Source organism: Micromys minutus (genome assembly GCF_963924665.1).
Source record: "Micromys minutus genome assembly, chromosome: 2".
In the NCBI taxonomy this organism is placed as follows: domain Eukaryota; kingdom Metazoa; phylum Chordata; class Mammalia; order Rodentia; family Muridae; genus Micromys; species Micromys minutus.
In genome coordinates, this window is record NC_137971.1 from 90,653,640 (window position 1) to 90,668,905 (window position 15,266).

General features: G+C 36.6%; 1 protein-coding gene across 1 annotated transcript; it reads right to left on the reverse strand.

Annotated features, from left to right (window-relative positions):
- Positions 1-391: 391 nt before the first annotated feature.
- On the reverse strand, positions 392-1,345 carry LOC308418038 (olfactory receptor 52E8-like; the record flags this gene model as incomplete). The annotated part of the gene is made up of 1 exon (XM_080913375.1): positions 392-1,345. The coding sequence occupies one exon, from the start codon at positions 1,343-1,345 to the stop codon at positions 392-394; it is 954 nt and encodes a 317-aa protein (XP_080769501.1).
- Between the last annotated feature and the right edge of the window lie 13,921 nt (positions 1,346-15,266).

The following is a 15,266-nucleotide window of genomic DNA, read 5'->3' on the forward strand; positions in this document are numbered from 1 at the left end:
TTGTACAGTGTGGTTTGAGAGCCTGTCTCTTACATGAGCTGGAACTCTAAGCCCATTTAAATAATACAAATAATCTATGTTTCTTTCATGCTAACTTTATTTTTTCAACATTGGTGACCACACACGAGGCAGAAATGCAGTTTCCCTCTGCTGAGTGTAGAGCAGCCAGGAATTTGAAGGTAGAAGGATCTTCTCTTACTTGGTAAAATTGAAAATCTGGGCTATTTTATTGTTTATTCCTCAGAATATAGTGCTGCTTTCTGATCCAATGTTATATTATTCTCATTTTAGATTTAAATTTTTAGATTTTATGTCATTTATATCTGTGAAGCCTCCTGTATCATACATATTATAGTCACTGTAAGATGGACATCAGTTATGATCAATCTTTTTAAACAAAAAGACTCTTCACCCTCTGCTGGATCTGCTTGGTCCTGATTCCATAAATGACTGGGTTGAGGGCGGGAGGGATGACTACATAGAGATTAGCCAGGAGGATATGGATATACTGAGGGATGTTGTGACCAAAGCGGTGAGTAAGGAAGGAGAAAAGAGCTGGGCCAAAGAAGGCTAATATGACACAGATATGGGAGCTACAAGTATTAAGAGCCTTCAGGCGAGCATCTTGAGAAGGAAGATGGAAGACAGCATAGAGGATCCTAGCATAGGAAACTATAATAAGAAGCACATCCAGGAACAAAATGGAAATATTCCCAAGACCAAAGTAGACGTTGGCTCTGATGCTGGCACAGGCTAGTCGTGCCACGCCCATGTGCTCACAGTAGGTATGTGGGATGATCCTATGTCCACAGTAAGGCAGCCTCAAGAGGAGAAAAATGATGGGAACAATCATACAAAGGCTTCTTACAACCACGAGCACAGCAATCACAGCGATGATTCTGTTGGTGAGGATTGTGGTGTACCTGAGAGGGTTGCAAATAGCCACATAGCGATCAAAGCCCATGGCAAGGAGTACAATGCTCTCCATGACTGTGAAAAAATGAATAAAAAAGACTTGAGCAACACAGCACCCAAAGCACAGCTCCTGGAGGCTGAACCAGAAGATCCCCAACATCTTGGGAATGGTAGCTGTAGAGAGACTTAAGTCAATCACAGACAGCATAGCCAGAAAGTAGAACATGGGTTGGTGAAGGGTCCTGTCAGTCCATATAACAAACAGAATGATGATGTTTCCAACAAGAGCAATCAGATACACGACACAGAAGGGAAAACCCAGCCAGAACTGTGTAGCTTCCAGCCCTGGAATCCCCAGCAACAGGAATGAAATAGGGTGGGCCTCTGTGACATTGCTGAGGGCATTCTGTTGCAGGTTTATGCTGGGCATGGTTTAAAGGCAATAACCAGTTTCTATGGGGCAGTTCATTCAGGCTCAATTGAAATAGATAAAAATTTAAAGAGTCTCCAAACAAAGTGTTGATATTAAAAATACATTTTCCCCAGTTCCTTTGACTCTTTCCCCCTTTTTTTTTTTTAGCTCTGAGTAAATAATCTTAGCGATAATGTTCACATACACTCTAAGTATAAGAAGCTGAGTTGTCAGACGCAAGCTAGGCTGCTCTTTAAGAATTACTGTTCAGATTAAGGAAGAATGTGAACTCCCCTGTTTTCAAGAGCTGTACATGAGGAGGAGATTATAAACAATTGATGAGACCTATAATAACAATAGATATCATTAGTTTTATATTTACTACTGAACAACATCACACCTATCATTATTACCTATGTTGTATAATATAGATATAATTTGCTGACAAAAATTTTCCTACATCTGGTCTCATGGAGAAGTTTTTAATAACTTAAACCAATTCCACCTATTTCTCAAGCCAATAAACAAAAGGGTTAAAACTTCTAAACATTTGACATTAAAGATGTAGCACAGTCTAATTCTGTCTTTGTAAATTTGTTAATGCAAGCAGTATAGGCGGGGAGGGGGGATAGGTCTGAAGAATAGATTACATACAATTTCCTTAAAGGAAAATAAATCTGCGTGAGTAGATTACTATATTTCGAAGTTTTAAAAAATAGAGTCATAATAAGTATAATAATATGCCCTGGAGCTACAGGGCAGGGTATTAGGTCACAGATCTCATGTCCTTTTTCACTTCACACATTTTCAGTCTCAACTCTTCCAAACTACCTTTAGCTCAAGAACTGACTAGATTGACTCACAGAAATCACTGAAAGCTATTAGACCCATGCATACAGGTTCTCACAGGAAAAGCTGAGGATTACAGTTAGACACAGAACATGCTTAGGAAAGCCTGTGAGGTATACAGGTGTGAGGCATCCACTGTCATTTCACGCAGCTGGCATGCACTACCCTGACATTGTGTGACAATGTGCACGGAGGCCTATGACCATCCAAGGAAGCCTACCTGGGCATTTTTGTTGTGGCCTCTTCCATGAGCATGACTGCTTGCTAGCTCTATGGCCAACATGGCTTTATTTTGTTACTATTCATGTTAACTGATGCCACTTGATCAAAATGTTCTCCACAGTTCTTGGATGAGTTTTCTTTAAGTATGTATATTTTATTAATTCTTTCAAGTGCTCATACAATGTGGCCTGGCTGCACTCTACAGAATGGCATGCTATTTCCAGTCCTTACTTTGAACGAATATAAGAAGACTACATCAGAGTATTGAGGAGCTTCACTCTCTGTGCCGATCAAGTTCTTTATTATAGTCCTGCAAACTCAGTTTCCAGAGTACCTGTTGCTGCTGCTGCCTCTGGGTTTTTGATCTCCTGTCTCATTTTCTCATCTTGTACTTAACTATAAAGTCTAACAACTAGATTTAAACTTACCTTAACTTCTCTGAAATATGAAGAATTAAGAGAGACCAAATAGCTAATGCATATTTTGTTTCTCTACATATGCCAAAGAACCGTGAAGTCCCTTTAAATATAAAGAGCTAAAATGAACTGCTCCGTCCTTTAACTATTGTGGCTTTTTTTTCTCTGTGTATCATTTATTAGGTCACTAAAAAGACCAAAAGTATAGGAAAATTAAGTAAAATGACAGGATACGTAGTGACATTAGACCATGAAGCAGAATTAGATCCTTATTCTACTCTCGCTTACTCAACACAGGAAAGTAATATCATGTCCTGAGTTTCTGTTTCAGGTAGATGAATAAACAGTGGTGCCCATAATTGAATGATAAATGATTTTTTCTAATGCCTTCCAATGTCTTCTCCCTTAGTCTTGCTCTACTCTATTAATACATGACATCATGTGCACTACTCTGGTATAAACTTTATGCATTTTCACCCATGAATGCATTTTTCTTTGCTCTTGTATTTCTTTCTATTTATACTTTTATTCTTTGAAAGTTCTGTGTCTATCCCAAATCTTTACTCAATTCTAAATTTTAACCATATTTTGCGAAGACTTACCAAGATTGTTCTTTTTCAGTGAGTCATGTAACACTTGTGTATTCAGCTTTAAAATGCAGATATCTGGCTTAAAAGAAGCCTTTAATATACCTCTGGAGATATTAACAAAGTGTGTGTGTGTGTGTGTGTGTGTGTGTGTGTGTGTGTGTACACAAGTTCTGGGGCAAGTGGTTAGTAATGATGTCTCAAGATGCGAGAGTCTTTCTAATAAACTGAGCAGTAATTCCCTTTTGTCATTCCCCCAGGTGGAATCATAAAATGGAGCCATATTACCTAACCTGCCCAACAATAAGCTCTGTTTCTTTGTATATCTTTTTTAAAAATCATCATTACACTCTGTTGAGTTGAGTACTATAATTTTTGTTTTCATTCGATCTTCTTGAAGTATCTTTATTTTTAATATTTTAATTAATATTTATTTAAGTATTAATTATTTAAAGATAAATCATATACATCTCATTAAAGTATATCATGTTTTTGACTGAACTATGTATTTGACCTAAACTAATCTTTCATAGCTTCCTCATACTTTCTACTACTTTGCCTACTCCTACTAGTCTACTTTCTACAGTCTAAAAAACATTTTCATGATTCATGATTCTCTCTCTCTCTCTCTCTCTCTCTCTCTCTCTCTCTCTCTCTCTCTCTCTCCTTTTTTTCCCACACACACACTCCACACACAATGTATAGAAAGTCTTAAATTCACAACTGAGAAAAACGTTGCTATTTAGTCTTTCTGGGTCTAGTTAGTTTCACATAATATGATGATCTTAAGTTGCACACAGTTTCCATGAAATAATGCAACTGTATTCTCATCACCAAATAACACCCCAAGGTATACAAATACCATATTTTCTTTATTTATTCAGTGGATCATGGGCACCTAGTCTCCATAGTTTCAGTATTGTGAAAAGTTGTTTTTCTCCAATGTATAATTATATTAGTTGAATAGATTATTAAGATGTGCTATAAACACATGGTCAGTATTTTCCTTTTGCCTATGATTTTTTACAACAAATACTCCAGTAGGGAATGGGAGTTGAATATTCTGTGGCCTATCATAGCTGAGATGTCCATATTTATTTTCTGTTTCTATTGTTGTAGTATAGATGCTGTCTAGGAACATCTTTCTGTCCCACTCTTATTTGTGCCCACTTGGATCCTTGGAATGAACATAGGATTTTTAATAGTCCTCATTCTTTGTGTTAATGAACTTGCGGAGTATTGCACAGTTATGGGCTGTATGTATGTCAGAGCTGGGGTTAGGGTGGTGTTATGAGATACAATGTGGGTGATTGGAAACAAACTCAAGTACTCTGTTAGAGCTACTACTTTTCAGCAATCTTCCCACCCTCTAAGAAAATCATTGGCAGTGTATTTGGTAGTGAGTTTTTTTTTTTTAAATTAACTCCAGAAGCACAGGTGAGAAAGAAAGAAAACAGATGAAAGGCTTCAAGAAAGGAGTAATCGAGGGCACTTCCACATAGATCATAAAGTTCAATATCTAAAAGAGGCAAGACAATGCTAAAATAAGTTCCTCCCAGGACTTAAAAGGAGGAACCCTAGATGAAATGCACTAGAGTGGGGAGAAGAAACTTGTAGAAACTTTCATCTCCAGTAGAAAGACAGGGCATCAAATTGGAGTTACTATCCCACAGTCAAAACTGACCAATAATTTCTCCCATACAAAAGAACTGCAGGGATGGAAATGGAAAACATCCTAAGGAATAAAAGAACCAATGACAGGCCAAAGTGGGAACCAGCCCAATGGGAGGCACCAAGGCCTGACTTATTACTAAAACTACAGAGCGTTTACAAAAAGGGATGTATCATGGTTGCCGTCTCAAAGATCCAACAAGCAGCTGAAAAAGTCAGATGCTGCTAGATATTTGCACCCAACCGATGAACAGTGCTGCGGAAACCTGTGGTTGAATTAGAGAAAAGCTGGAAATAGCACGGAGGACCAGCAGTGTCAATTAACCTAGAACCCAGAGATCTCTCAGACACTAAATCACCACCATCATACACCAGCTCATATGAGGCCCCCAACTCATATGCAGCAGAGGCCTCTCTGGTTTGTGTTTAGTCAGAGAAGATGCATTTGGTGCGTTGGCATATCCTCGTGGAGACAGGGATTGGAGGCAGAAAGGGGATTTGGATGTGGAGCAGTAAGAGGAGGGATCAGGAGAGGAATAAACTCTGGAGTGTGAAAAAATAATAATAAAAACTATGCAAATGACATGAAGTATTTCTCAAAGGAATGTGTTTATTATACCAACAAGTTTATAAGCTTCCCTTTTCACATTTTTAAAAATTTTTTTTCTTTCAACTTCATTTTAAAATAGAAAACCAAGACTGTTTCTTCCATGCATACATCAGTTTTTGCTATGGACATAAAAGCTTTGAGCTTTCATAATCTCTGTTGAGAAGTCTGGTGTAATTTGGATATGTCTGCCTTTGTTACTTTAACTTTTTTCCCTTACTGCTTTTAATATTCTTTCCTTGTGTTGTGCATTTGATGTTTTGACTATTACGTGATAGGTAGAATTTCTTTTCTGACCCAATCTGTTTGGTGTTCTGTAAGCTTTTCTGCACGTTTATGGGCATGTTTTGCTTTAGGTTAGTAAACTTTTTTTTTTCTATAATTTTCTTGAAGATATTTACTGGCCCTTTAATTTGGGAATCTATTCTCTCTTCTATATCTATTATTTTTACTTTATCCTGGTGTTTGGTGTTTTTACTTTATCCTGGATTTCTTTGATGTTTTGTGTTAGGAGCTTTTTGCATTTTGAATTTTCTTTGACTATTATGTCAATGTTTTCTATGCTATCTTCTGCCACTGAGATTCTCTCTTCTGTCTCTTATATGCTGTTGATGATGCTTCCACCTATGACCCCTGATTTCTTTCTTAGGTTTTCTATCTCCCTGTTTGTGTCTCTTTGTGATTTCTTTATTGTTTCGCTTTATTATTATTTTTTTTTCTGGACAGTTTTGTTCAATTCCTTAACCTGTTTTGTTGTGTTTTCCTATAATTTTAAGGGATTTTTGTGTTACTTCTTTGAGGGATTCTATTTGTTTACATGTGTTCTCTCATATTTCTTTAAGGAAGTTGTTTATGTCCTTCTTAAAGTCCTCTATCATCATCATGAGATGTGATTTTAAATCTAAATCTTGCTTTTTCAGTGTGTTCGGGTATCCAGGGCTTGGTGTGGTGGGAGAACTGGGTTCTGATGATGACAAGCCTTTGTTTCTGTTGCTTGGGTCCATATGCTTGTCTCTTGCCCTCTGGTTATCTCTGGTATTAGTTGGTTTTGCTGTATCTGAATGGAGCTTGTCCTTTCTGTTGGTTCTAGAGACTGTGATCTTAGGAAGGAGAGCACTCATGGGAGACTAGCTCTCTCTTGGTGCAATTAGGGCATGGAGGGCTTCCATACAGCCTCAGCTTCAGGGCTCAGACCAAGGCAGAATGGATCTGTCCCCAAGTTGTTCTGAGGTTCCCACACCCTGTGCACTTCTGGTGGGTCCCTCCTGGACAGTTATTGGAGCAAAAATGGGGTCTTAAATGTGGGCTTAGGAGCAAGAGGATTCTTGAGCTCTCTCCTGGCCGGATTTGGGTATGTTGGTTTGTAAGAGGTGGCCCTGTAGGAGAACCAGCAGTGTCAATTAACTTGGACACCTGAGATCTCTCAGTTACTGGATCACCAACCAGGCAGCATATACCAGCTGATAGAAGGATCCTGACACATATACAGGAGAGGACTTCTGAGTCTGGGTTCAGTGAGAGAAGATGCACCTAACCCTCAAGGGACTCGCAGCCCAGGGAGTTTTGAGGTCTGGTGGGGAGGGTTTGGTGGGGAAGAAAATCTAAAGTGTAAATTAAAAAAAGTGACTAGCAAAGGCACTTAAGTAGCAGTGGGTGGTTGGGAATGGGAGCATCTTCGTGGAAGCAAGGGGAAGAGGAAGGTGGATGGGAGTTGGGGGAAAGAAGATTACATTTGTGATGTAAACATAGATAATATTTAATAAAAATGATAAAAACTAAAGTAAACTGAAGTATAAAAAAGTGATTAGTGTTCATGTGTATATGTATGCATGTATTATGTGGGTGTGTGAGCTATGTGTGTGTACATGGGGTGGTATTGTGTAGTGTGGAATGTGTGTGGAGGTCAGAAGCCAACTTACAGAAGTTGGTTTACTCTTTCTACCTTATGGATCCCAGAGGGTCAGACTCAGGTTTGGCAGACTTGTCGGCATAATTACTTAGATCAATGCATTAAAAAGAAAAATGACACTAAAGACAAAATAAACAATTGAGGAAGATTTAAGATATCAAATTCTTGTCTCCACTTATATGCAAATTCATGTACACACAATACACATGCATATATATGTATATATATGTACATATACACATACATACACAATTAAATACAATCCTAGAGGTAATTATTGTGCTAGAGATAGAATGCATTGTCTGAAATTGAGAGAAGACTGAAAACTGAGAAAGAAAATTAGGAGGTGTGGCCTTGTTGAAATAGGTATGGGCTTGTTGAAGCATGTATGCCACTGTGGGGATGGACTTTGAGACCCTCCTCCTAACAATGTGGGAGCCAGTCTTCTCCTAGCAACCTCGATGATAATCGCCTGAGTCTCTGAACCTGTAAGCCAGCCCCAATTAAATGTTGTCCTTTTCCTAAAATAGGGGTTAGTGCTCAATCAAAATTTAGCCACAGTCAAGGTATGCAGATATGTATACATTGTTAAGTCACTGAGTGTATCCATAAAAATTATATTGTTTATTGATTTCTGGAATACGTTCTTCTCATAAATGAAGGTTTTGCTGTCTGATCATATATTTGCATTTTATTTCTCTTTCAACAGCGGATAAACACTTTTATGATTTTTGCTTAGTGAGGCTTAATATTCTTACCCTCTACAGGTAAGTAGGATCATAATACATTTAAAAACACTGAATGCTGTATCTGTGTTTGTCATCTCTGCATAATTTAGCCACTTTTAGCTGATACCATACACATACACTTATCACTGCCCCTGAATCCCTACCTTCTGTACTTTCTCGTCCTTCTGTATGTACATATTTACATCCTGTGCATGTGTGTGTATGTGTGTGTGTGTGTGTGTGTGTGTGTGTGTGTTTGTGTGTGTTTGTGTGTGTGTGCACTATATTCAATAAAAGGTGTAAATAAGAAACCAACTATTTGGGCAGCATTATTATTTTGACATTGTTTACACACACCATCAGCAACTTACAAAGGCACACTATAAGTGAAAGCATAACTCCATGACTGCTTATGTCTCCAGTTAAGCACAGAATATAATTCTTGCAATGACGTCAATAGTGAATTTTTATCTGAATTTGTATTTTTGTTGTAAATCTTCTAATTCTCCACTGAAAGCAGTTGAAGATTAATTCTTAGAAATCTTGCCAGTTCTAATGAAAGGCTATCAATGTGAGAGTGGAGGGATCATAGAAGGGGTTTAGGCAATGGTAACTGGGGGAAGGAAAATGAGGAGGAAGTGATGTGATTCTATTTTAATGAGAACATCATTTTAAAAGAAAGTTTGCTGGTTTTCTGAATTTCTGAAGATTGAGAGTTAGTTATTTGACTATGTAATTAGTATAATATAAATAAATAAGACTTGGTTTAATGGGGGAAAGCAATACAAACATGAAACATATTAGAACACACAATCAAAATAAATAAGATGGCTTTCTAGATCCTTAGTAAGTCAAAGTCCTTAGTGGTTGACTTCATTATGAGCAAGAAAATGTTTTGCTTTAAAGATGGCCCAATCATGAGAGAATATTAAAGCCCTAGAAAACACGATAGGGAATTCAGACTGGCTCAGATATTCTTGTGGGATGAGTGGGAACAAAGTAATTAGAAATTAAGTAGTTAAAAGTTATACCATTTTGCAAGTTGGGGAACTGAAGGGAGAAATTCTGGAGTCTCAAGGGGTCCCTTGCAGGTGAACTTTTTATGCCCATATATCATGTGAGAAGTACACATTGTGTGTGATCTGATATCCCTAAGACCTCTTGGTCATGGAGGAAGATTTTAAACTACAGTATGAACTTGAGCCGCAGTTTGACATCCTTGGAACAGTTACTGCAGATCCTGTTAACAGCACTTCTACCTGAAGTTGGTGAATTTGGTATCAACTTGGCTGCAATGTGAATCTGGTCATGTAAGTCTTGAAGTAAGATCTATTGATTTAATCCATTCACTATTTAAATATTATTCAAAAGTTAATTTAAAGTAGATAAACTGTTTATGTGCTCTTTTCGAGCTGGTAGATTTTCAGTAGATTCTGCTCAATTTATTGTGTTGTTTATTTGATCTTTAAAAAAAATAAAGCTATTTATGAATGACAAAAGTCTTTAAAAAATCTAAACACATTGTTGCCTTTGCTGCAGTGTTGTATTTCTCCTTCAACCTCTCTCTTTTACTTCAGTTTTCTTACTTTGTTACTCCTACTCCTCCTCTCTTTGTTACTGCTGCTTTTTCTTGGCTCTCTCTCCTTTAGAGCAGTTTTACTGAAACTTATTATGTTACTCGTGATTTGAAAATTTAACACTGGAAGTGGTATTCTTACTTTTTCTAAATTATAACTGTTACATTTACTCTTTGTAACTCATGTTGAAGAACAAAAGTAATCTAATCCTTCCCAATCCCATATACTTGCTGATAATGAAAAGCATTCACTGTGTTTCCCATTTTTATTTGTGTCTACATGTGTGTGTTGCCACTTGTATTATTTCTTCCAAATTATTCTGATATTTCAGCAGAGTAGTCAGGCCATGGTGGCACATACCTTTAATTTCAGCACATGGCAGGCAGATGGAGAAAAAAATCTCTAAATTCAAGTTCAGCCTGATCTACAGAACAAGTTTCAGGATGGTGAAAGCTGTTAAACAGAAATGGCAGGTCCTGAAAAGCAACTAAGCAACCAAACAAAAATACCACTAAGCAAAACCAAAATATTAATAATTATAACAAATAAATAAAAAAGTACAACAACTTAAAGATATAAGTTTTTTTAAAGTATAGCTCCTTATCATCCCATAAATACAAAAATTAAACTGACATTAATCCATTCCTGGTCTGCAGTCTACTCTCCATACACTAGATAATAATGAATGCACTATAAAATTGTTAAAGTATTCTGTCCTTGAACATATTGGGTAATATCACTGAGCTAAAACACAAGCCTGTCTGTCAAAGATGTATTTACTGGTACTCTTCTATTGAGTTTTGCATGGCTTGGTAAGGAAAATCTTCCCTAAGTTGAAATAAGTAACCTTGATTATCAAGCTATCAGGTTTCCCTTAGACACTGACAGTCTGAGACCTCAGTGGCTGCTCCCATTTAGGTCTCTACATTTATTTTGAAGGAGGATCAACTCTGTTATTAGAGAATACATTTTCTCTCAAGACTAGAGAAAATGTGATAAAACATGTCTCAATGTTTTTTCTTTTTGTCTTTCTTTTGTTACTCATGTTTCTGAAGTCTATTTTTTAGAATTTCATGTGTAATGCATGTGTAATGTGTTTATGCGACTTTTGTCTTCTGTTTTTTTTTTCTTTCAAACTCTCCAGAGACCCCCAGCTCTCCCTCAGTTCCCAGCACCTTTCTTTAATTACTATTTTTGCACATATTATGTTAAACATTGTTATATACAAATAAATATACAAATATAAGCTGTTGAGTCCACTTAGTATTACCTTTATGCACAGGGCATTAACACAGTTCCATGATTTTGTCATTAAAATTTTAAGTATGAATGAAGATCTCTCAAGAAGAAGTTCTCAAGAGGTGACATGCAGAATGAGGCTGCCTATAGCAATTCTTTTCCATATTTTTTCTGGGTCCGTTTCTCTCTTTACAGATGCCGCCTGAATTTTCTAGAAAGTATGTTGCTGGACTGGTAGATTTTGAAAATCTCATGCCTCATTTCTTTTCTCCTTGTACAATCTTGTTGGTTTTGACAACTTAATGTGGAGGAAAGAATCATGTCTTTAATATAACTCATTATATCAAACAATTATATTATTAAACTCATTATATTATAAAGAATGGATTGCTTCAGAATTTAGAAAATGCAACACTAAGTCAACTTTTCTTTGGTTTTCAAAAGATTTTTCACATTAATACAGCTTTCATAATAGTACAATACACCTGAATTTTTCTTTTTTTATTACTTCTCAAAAACAACTTTATTAGTTTTTTCTTCTAAAAACCCTATCCTTAGAGTCCTATCTTTTTTACAAGAGATATCCATGTAATTTATTTATCTACTTTATTAGATACTCTCTGCATTTACATTTGAACTGTTTCCCCTTTCGCCAACCCCACTCCCATCACCCTTCCCCCTCCACTTGTCTTCATGAAGATGCACTGACTCATAATCATCCTCTTAACCCCATTTCCTTGGCATTTCCTACACTGGAAAAACGTGCCTTTCCTGGACCAAAGGCCTCTTCTCACATTGATGCCAGACACTGCTATCTTCAACTACATATGCAACTGAAGACACAGGTCTCTCAATGTGTGCTCAATGGTTGGTGTTTTATTCCATGGGAATTGTGTAGGGTGTGGTTGGTTGATAATCTTGTTCTTCCCATGTGGTTGCAACCCCTTTCCGCCCCTTCAGTCCTTTCTTTAGCACCTTCATTGGGGTTCCCTGTTCAGTCTGCTGGTTAACTGTAAGCATGCTCAGCTTTATCTGTAAGATTCTGGCTGAGCTCTATATGGTTCCTGCCAGTAAGTACTTCTTGGCATCAGCAATAGTGCTTGGGTTTGGTGGCTACATTTGGGGTGGATCCCTGGGTGAGGCAGTCTTTGAATTATCTTTTCTTCAATCCCTGCTCCTCTATTTGACCTTGTATTTCCTCCCATGATTGTTTTGTTCTTCCTTCTAAGAAGGACTGAGGCATCCCATTTTTGTCTTCTTTCTTTTTGGGCTTCATAAGATCTGTGAATTGTTTCTTAGGTATTCAGAGCTTTCTGGGGCTAGTATCTGCTTATCAGTGATTGCATACCATGACACAGCTGATTTTTTATGAAGATGAACTATTCACAAATTCTTCAGTTATTTTTGACTTTAGAATTCTGATTGTTAAGGTCAGCTACTTTTCAAACTTTACTTACTTTAATTTCAACAATCTCTCTATATCATATTATGCTTGTTGACAGCCTAGTTTTCATGAAGACTTCTAATAAGACATCCCTTCATATACCTACCAAGTCTTCTCATGAGAATTCATTTACTTTCTTGTTTCTACATTCCCATACATAATGTGATTCTGTTCTTATCCTTATAACATATTGACATTTAATCAAGAATAAATTTCAAGAATTTACTATATATTCAATCCTTAATCAACACATATATTTTGGGTGTCAGCCATGTTCCAGACGCAATAATACAGCTAGTAATCAATAAAACCACGCTTTTCCAGTTCTGAATGAAGCATAACTATGTGGAGATTATGGTGGGATTGGATAGTTACAGAGAACATTCTGTAGAAGAACTAGAGAGTACTGCAGAGAAAGTAAAAACAAACAATCTGTTGTCAGAAAAGGCCTTCATGAGAAAGAGTTACATAGGGCAGGTAAAGGACTGAAAGGAGATTCATGTTGTTTCTTCTTTCTTTTTGTCATATTTTTGGATTTCTCTAACAATCACATTTCTGTATTTAGAAATTATCTTTTTCTATTTCCTCTCACCAACCATGCTTCTTATTCTTCTGAATTTTGATTTTGATTTCATATGCTCCCAACATTTTAGATATTTTACAACATCCTTACCCCATTGACTCATAGATATGTGTTCTGTTTTCTATCATTAATATTACTTTTGCTAAATAAAGGTTCTAGTCTTCATAGATTATTTTCAGGAAGACACTCACCTTTGGTCCTTCTTACATAAAAATGTGCCATCATGATGAAAGTCCTGAAGAGTAGTATTGGAGGGAATATACCTCAGATGAATTTAAACTATGATTGTAAGAGACACCAGAAGTATACAAAGCATTTCAGGAATAATTTGAGGAAAATCTGGTGATGCTGACTATAATAAAAACTGTAACCCAAGAAACAAATGAAATTTGAAGTACTTGTACTTTAGTACCAGTCTAGGAAAAAAAAATCTTTGAAAAGAACCCTGGAAGCTTCAAGCTTCATGATAAATGTAGAGGTATTCCTATAGAAGCAAATGTGAGGAAATTTAATTAATTCAGGATCTATCCTGTTTCTTACCTTCCTTTGGAGTAGCAAATGATACAATCTTGAACTTCAAATCATTTTATGGAATCATTATCATGGAATTAACAATTGTTAAATTCTTTCTTTTTAATTTTTTGAAATTTATTTCAGATACATTTTTAAGGTTGTAATTAAGTATTTGTGGGTACATATACATATACACATATATATGTAACAATAATATAAGAAAAGAGGCTATTAATTTGAGGGGATAGGAGAGAGACTAGGAAGGGCTATAGGGAGGAAAGGGGGATGTAATACAGTTCTATTTTAATTAAGATATATTCTTTTCTTTTTCTTTTTCTTTTTTCTTTTGTTGTTGTTGAGCTTCACACAGTCTGTGAGTTGTTTCTGGGGTGTTCAGAGCTTTCTGGGGTTAATATCCCATTATCAGTGACTGCATATTATGTCTGTTCTTTTGTGACTGGGTTATCTCACTCAGGATGATATTCTCTAGATGCATCCATTTTCTTAAGAATTTCGTTAAGTCATTGTTTCTGATAGCTGAGTAGTACTCCATTGTGTAAATGTACCACAATTTTTGTATCCATTCATCTACTGAAGGACATCTGGGTTTTTTCTAGCTTCTGGCTATTATAAATAGAGCTGCAATAAACATTGTGGTGCATGTATCTTTGTTGTATGTTAGAGTATCTCTGGGGTAAATGCCCAGAAGTGGAATAACTGGGTCTTCAGGTAGTACTATGTCCATTTTTTTCTGAGGTATCGCCAGACTGATTTCCAGAGTGGTTGTACCAGTTTACAACCCCACCGGCAGTGGAGAAGTGTTCCTCTTTCTCCACATCCTCACCAGCATCTGTTATCATCTGAGTTTTGGATCTTGGCCAATCTGACTGGTATGAGGTGGAATCTCAGGGTTGTTTTGATTTGCATTTCCCTGATGGCTAAGGATGTTGAGCACTTCCTTAGATGTTTCTCAGCCATTTGATCAAAGATCTTCACATTAAACCAGGTACACTGAAACTATTAGATGAGAAAGTAGCAAAAACCATATAGAACTCATAGGCACAGGAGAAAATTTCCTGAACCAAACACCAATGGCTCATGCTCTAAGGTCAAAGATTGACAAATGAGACTTAATGAGATTGCAAAGTTTCTGTAAGTCTAAAGACACTGTCAAGAAAACAAAATGGAAGCCAACAGAGTGGGAAAAGATCTTTATCAACCCCACATCAGATAGAGGCCTAATGTCCAAAGTATGCAAAGAACTCAAAAAGCTAGACACCAGAGAATTAAACAAACCTATTAAAAAATGGGTACAGAGCTAAAAAAAAAAGTTATCAATCGAGGAATATAGTCAGTCTTTAATCAACAAATATATTTTGCGTGGCAGTCATGTTCCAGATGTAATAATGGAGTATTATCAGTCTTATCAGTAAGACAATCCTATTCCAATTCTGTGTGAAGCATAAGTAGAAGACAATTCCACACTATCCCTGACCTCAAGCTATATTACAAGGCAATTGTGCTGAAAACTGCATGGTACTGGTGCAGAAATAGGCATGTGGATCAATGGAATAGAATAGAAGATCCAGAAATG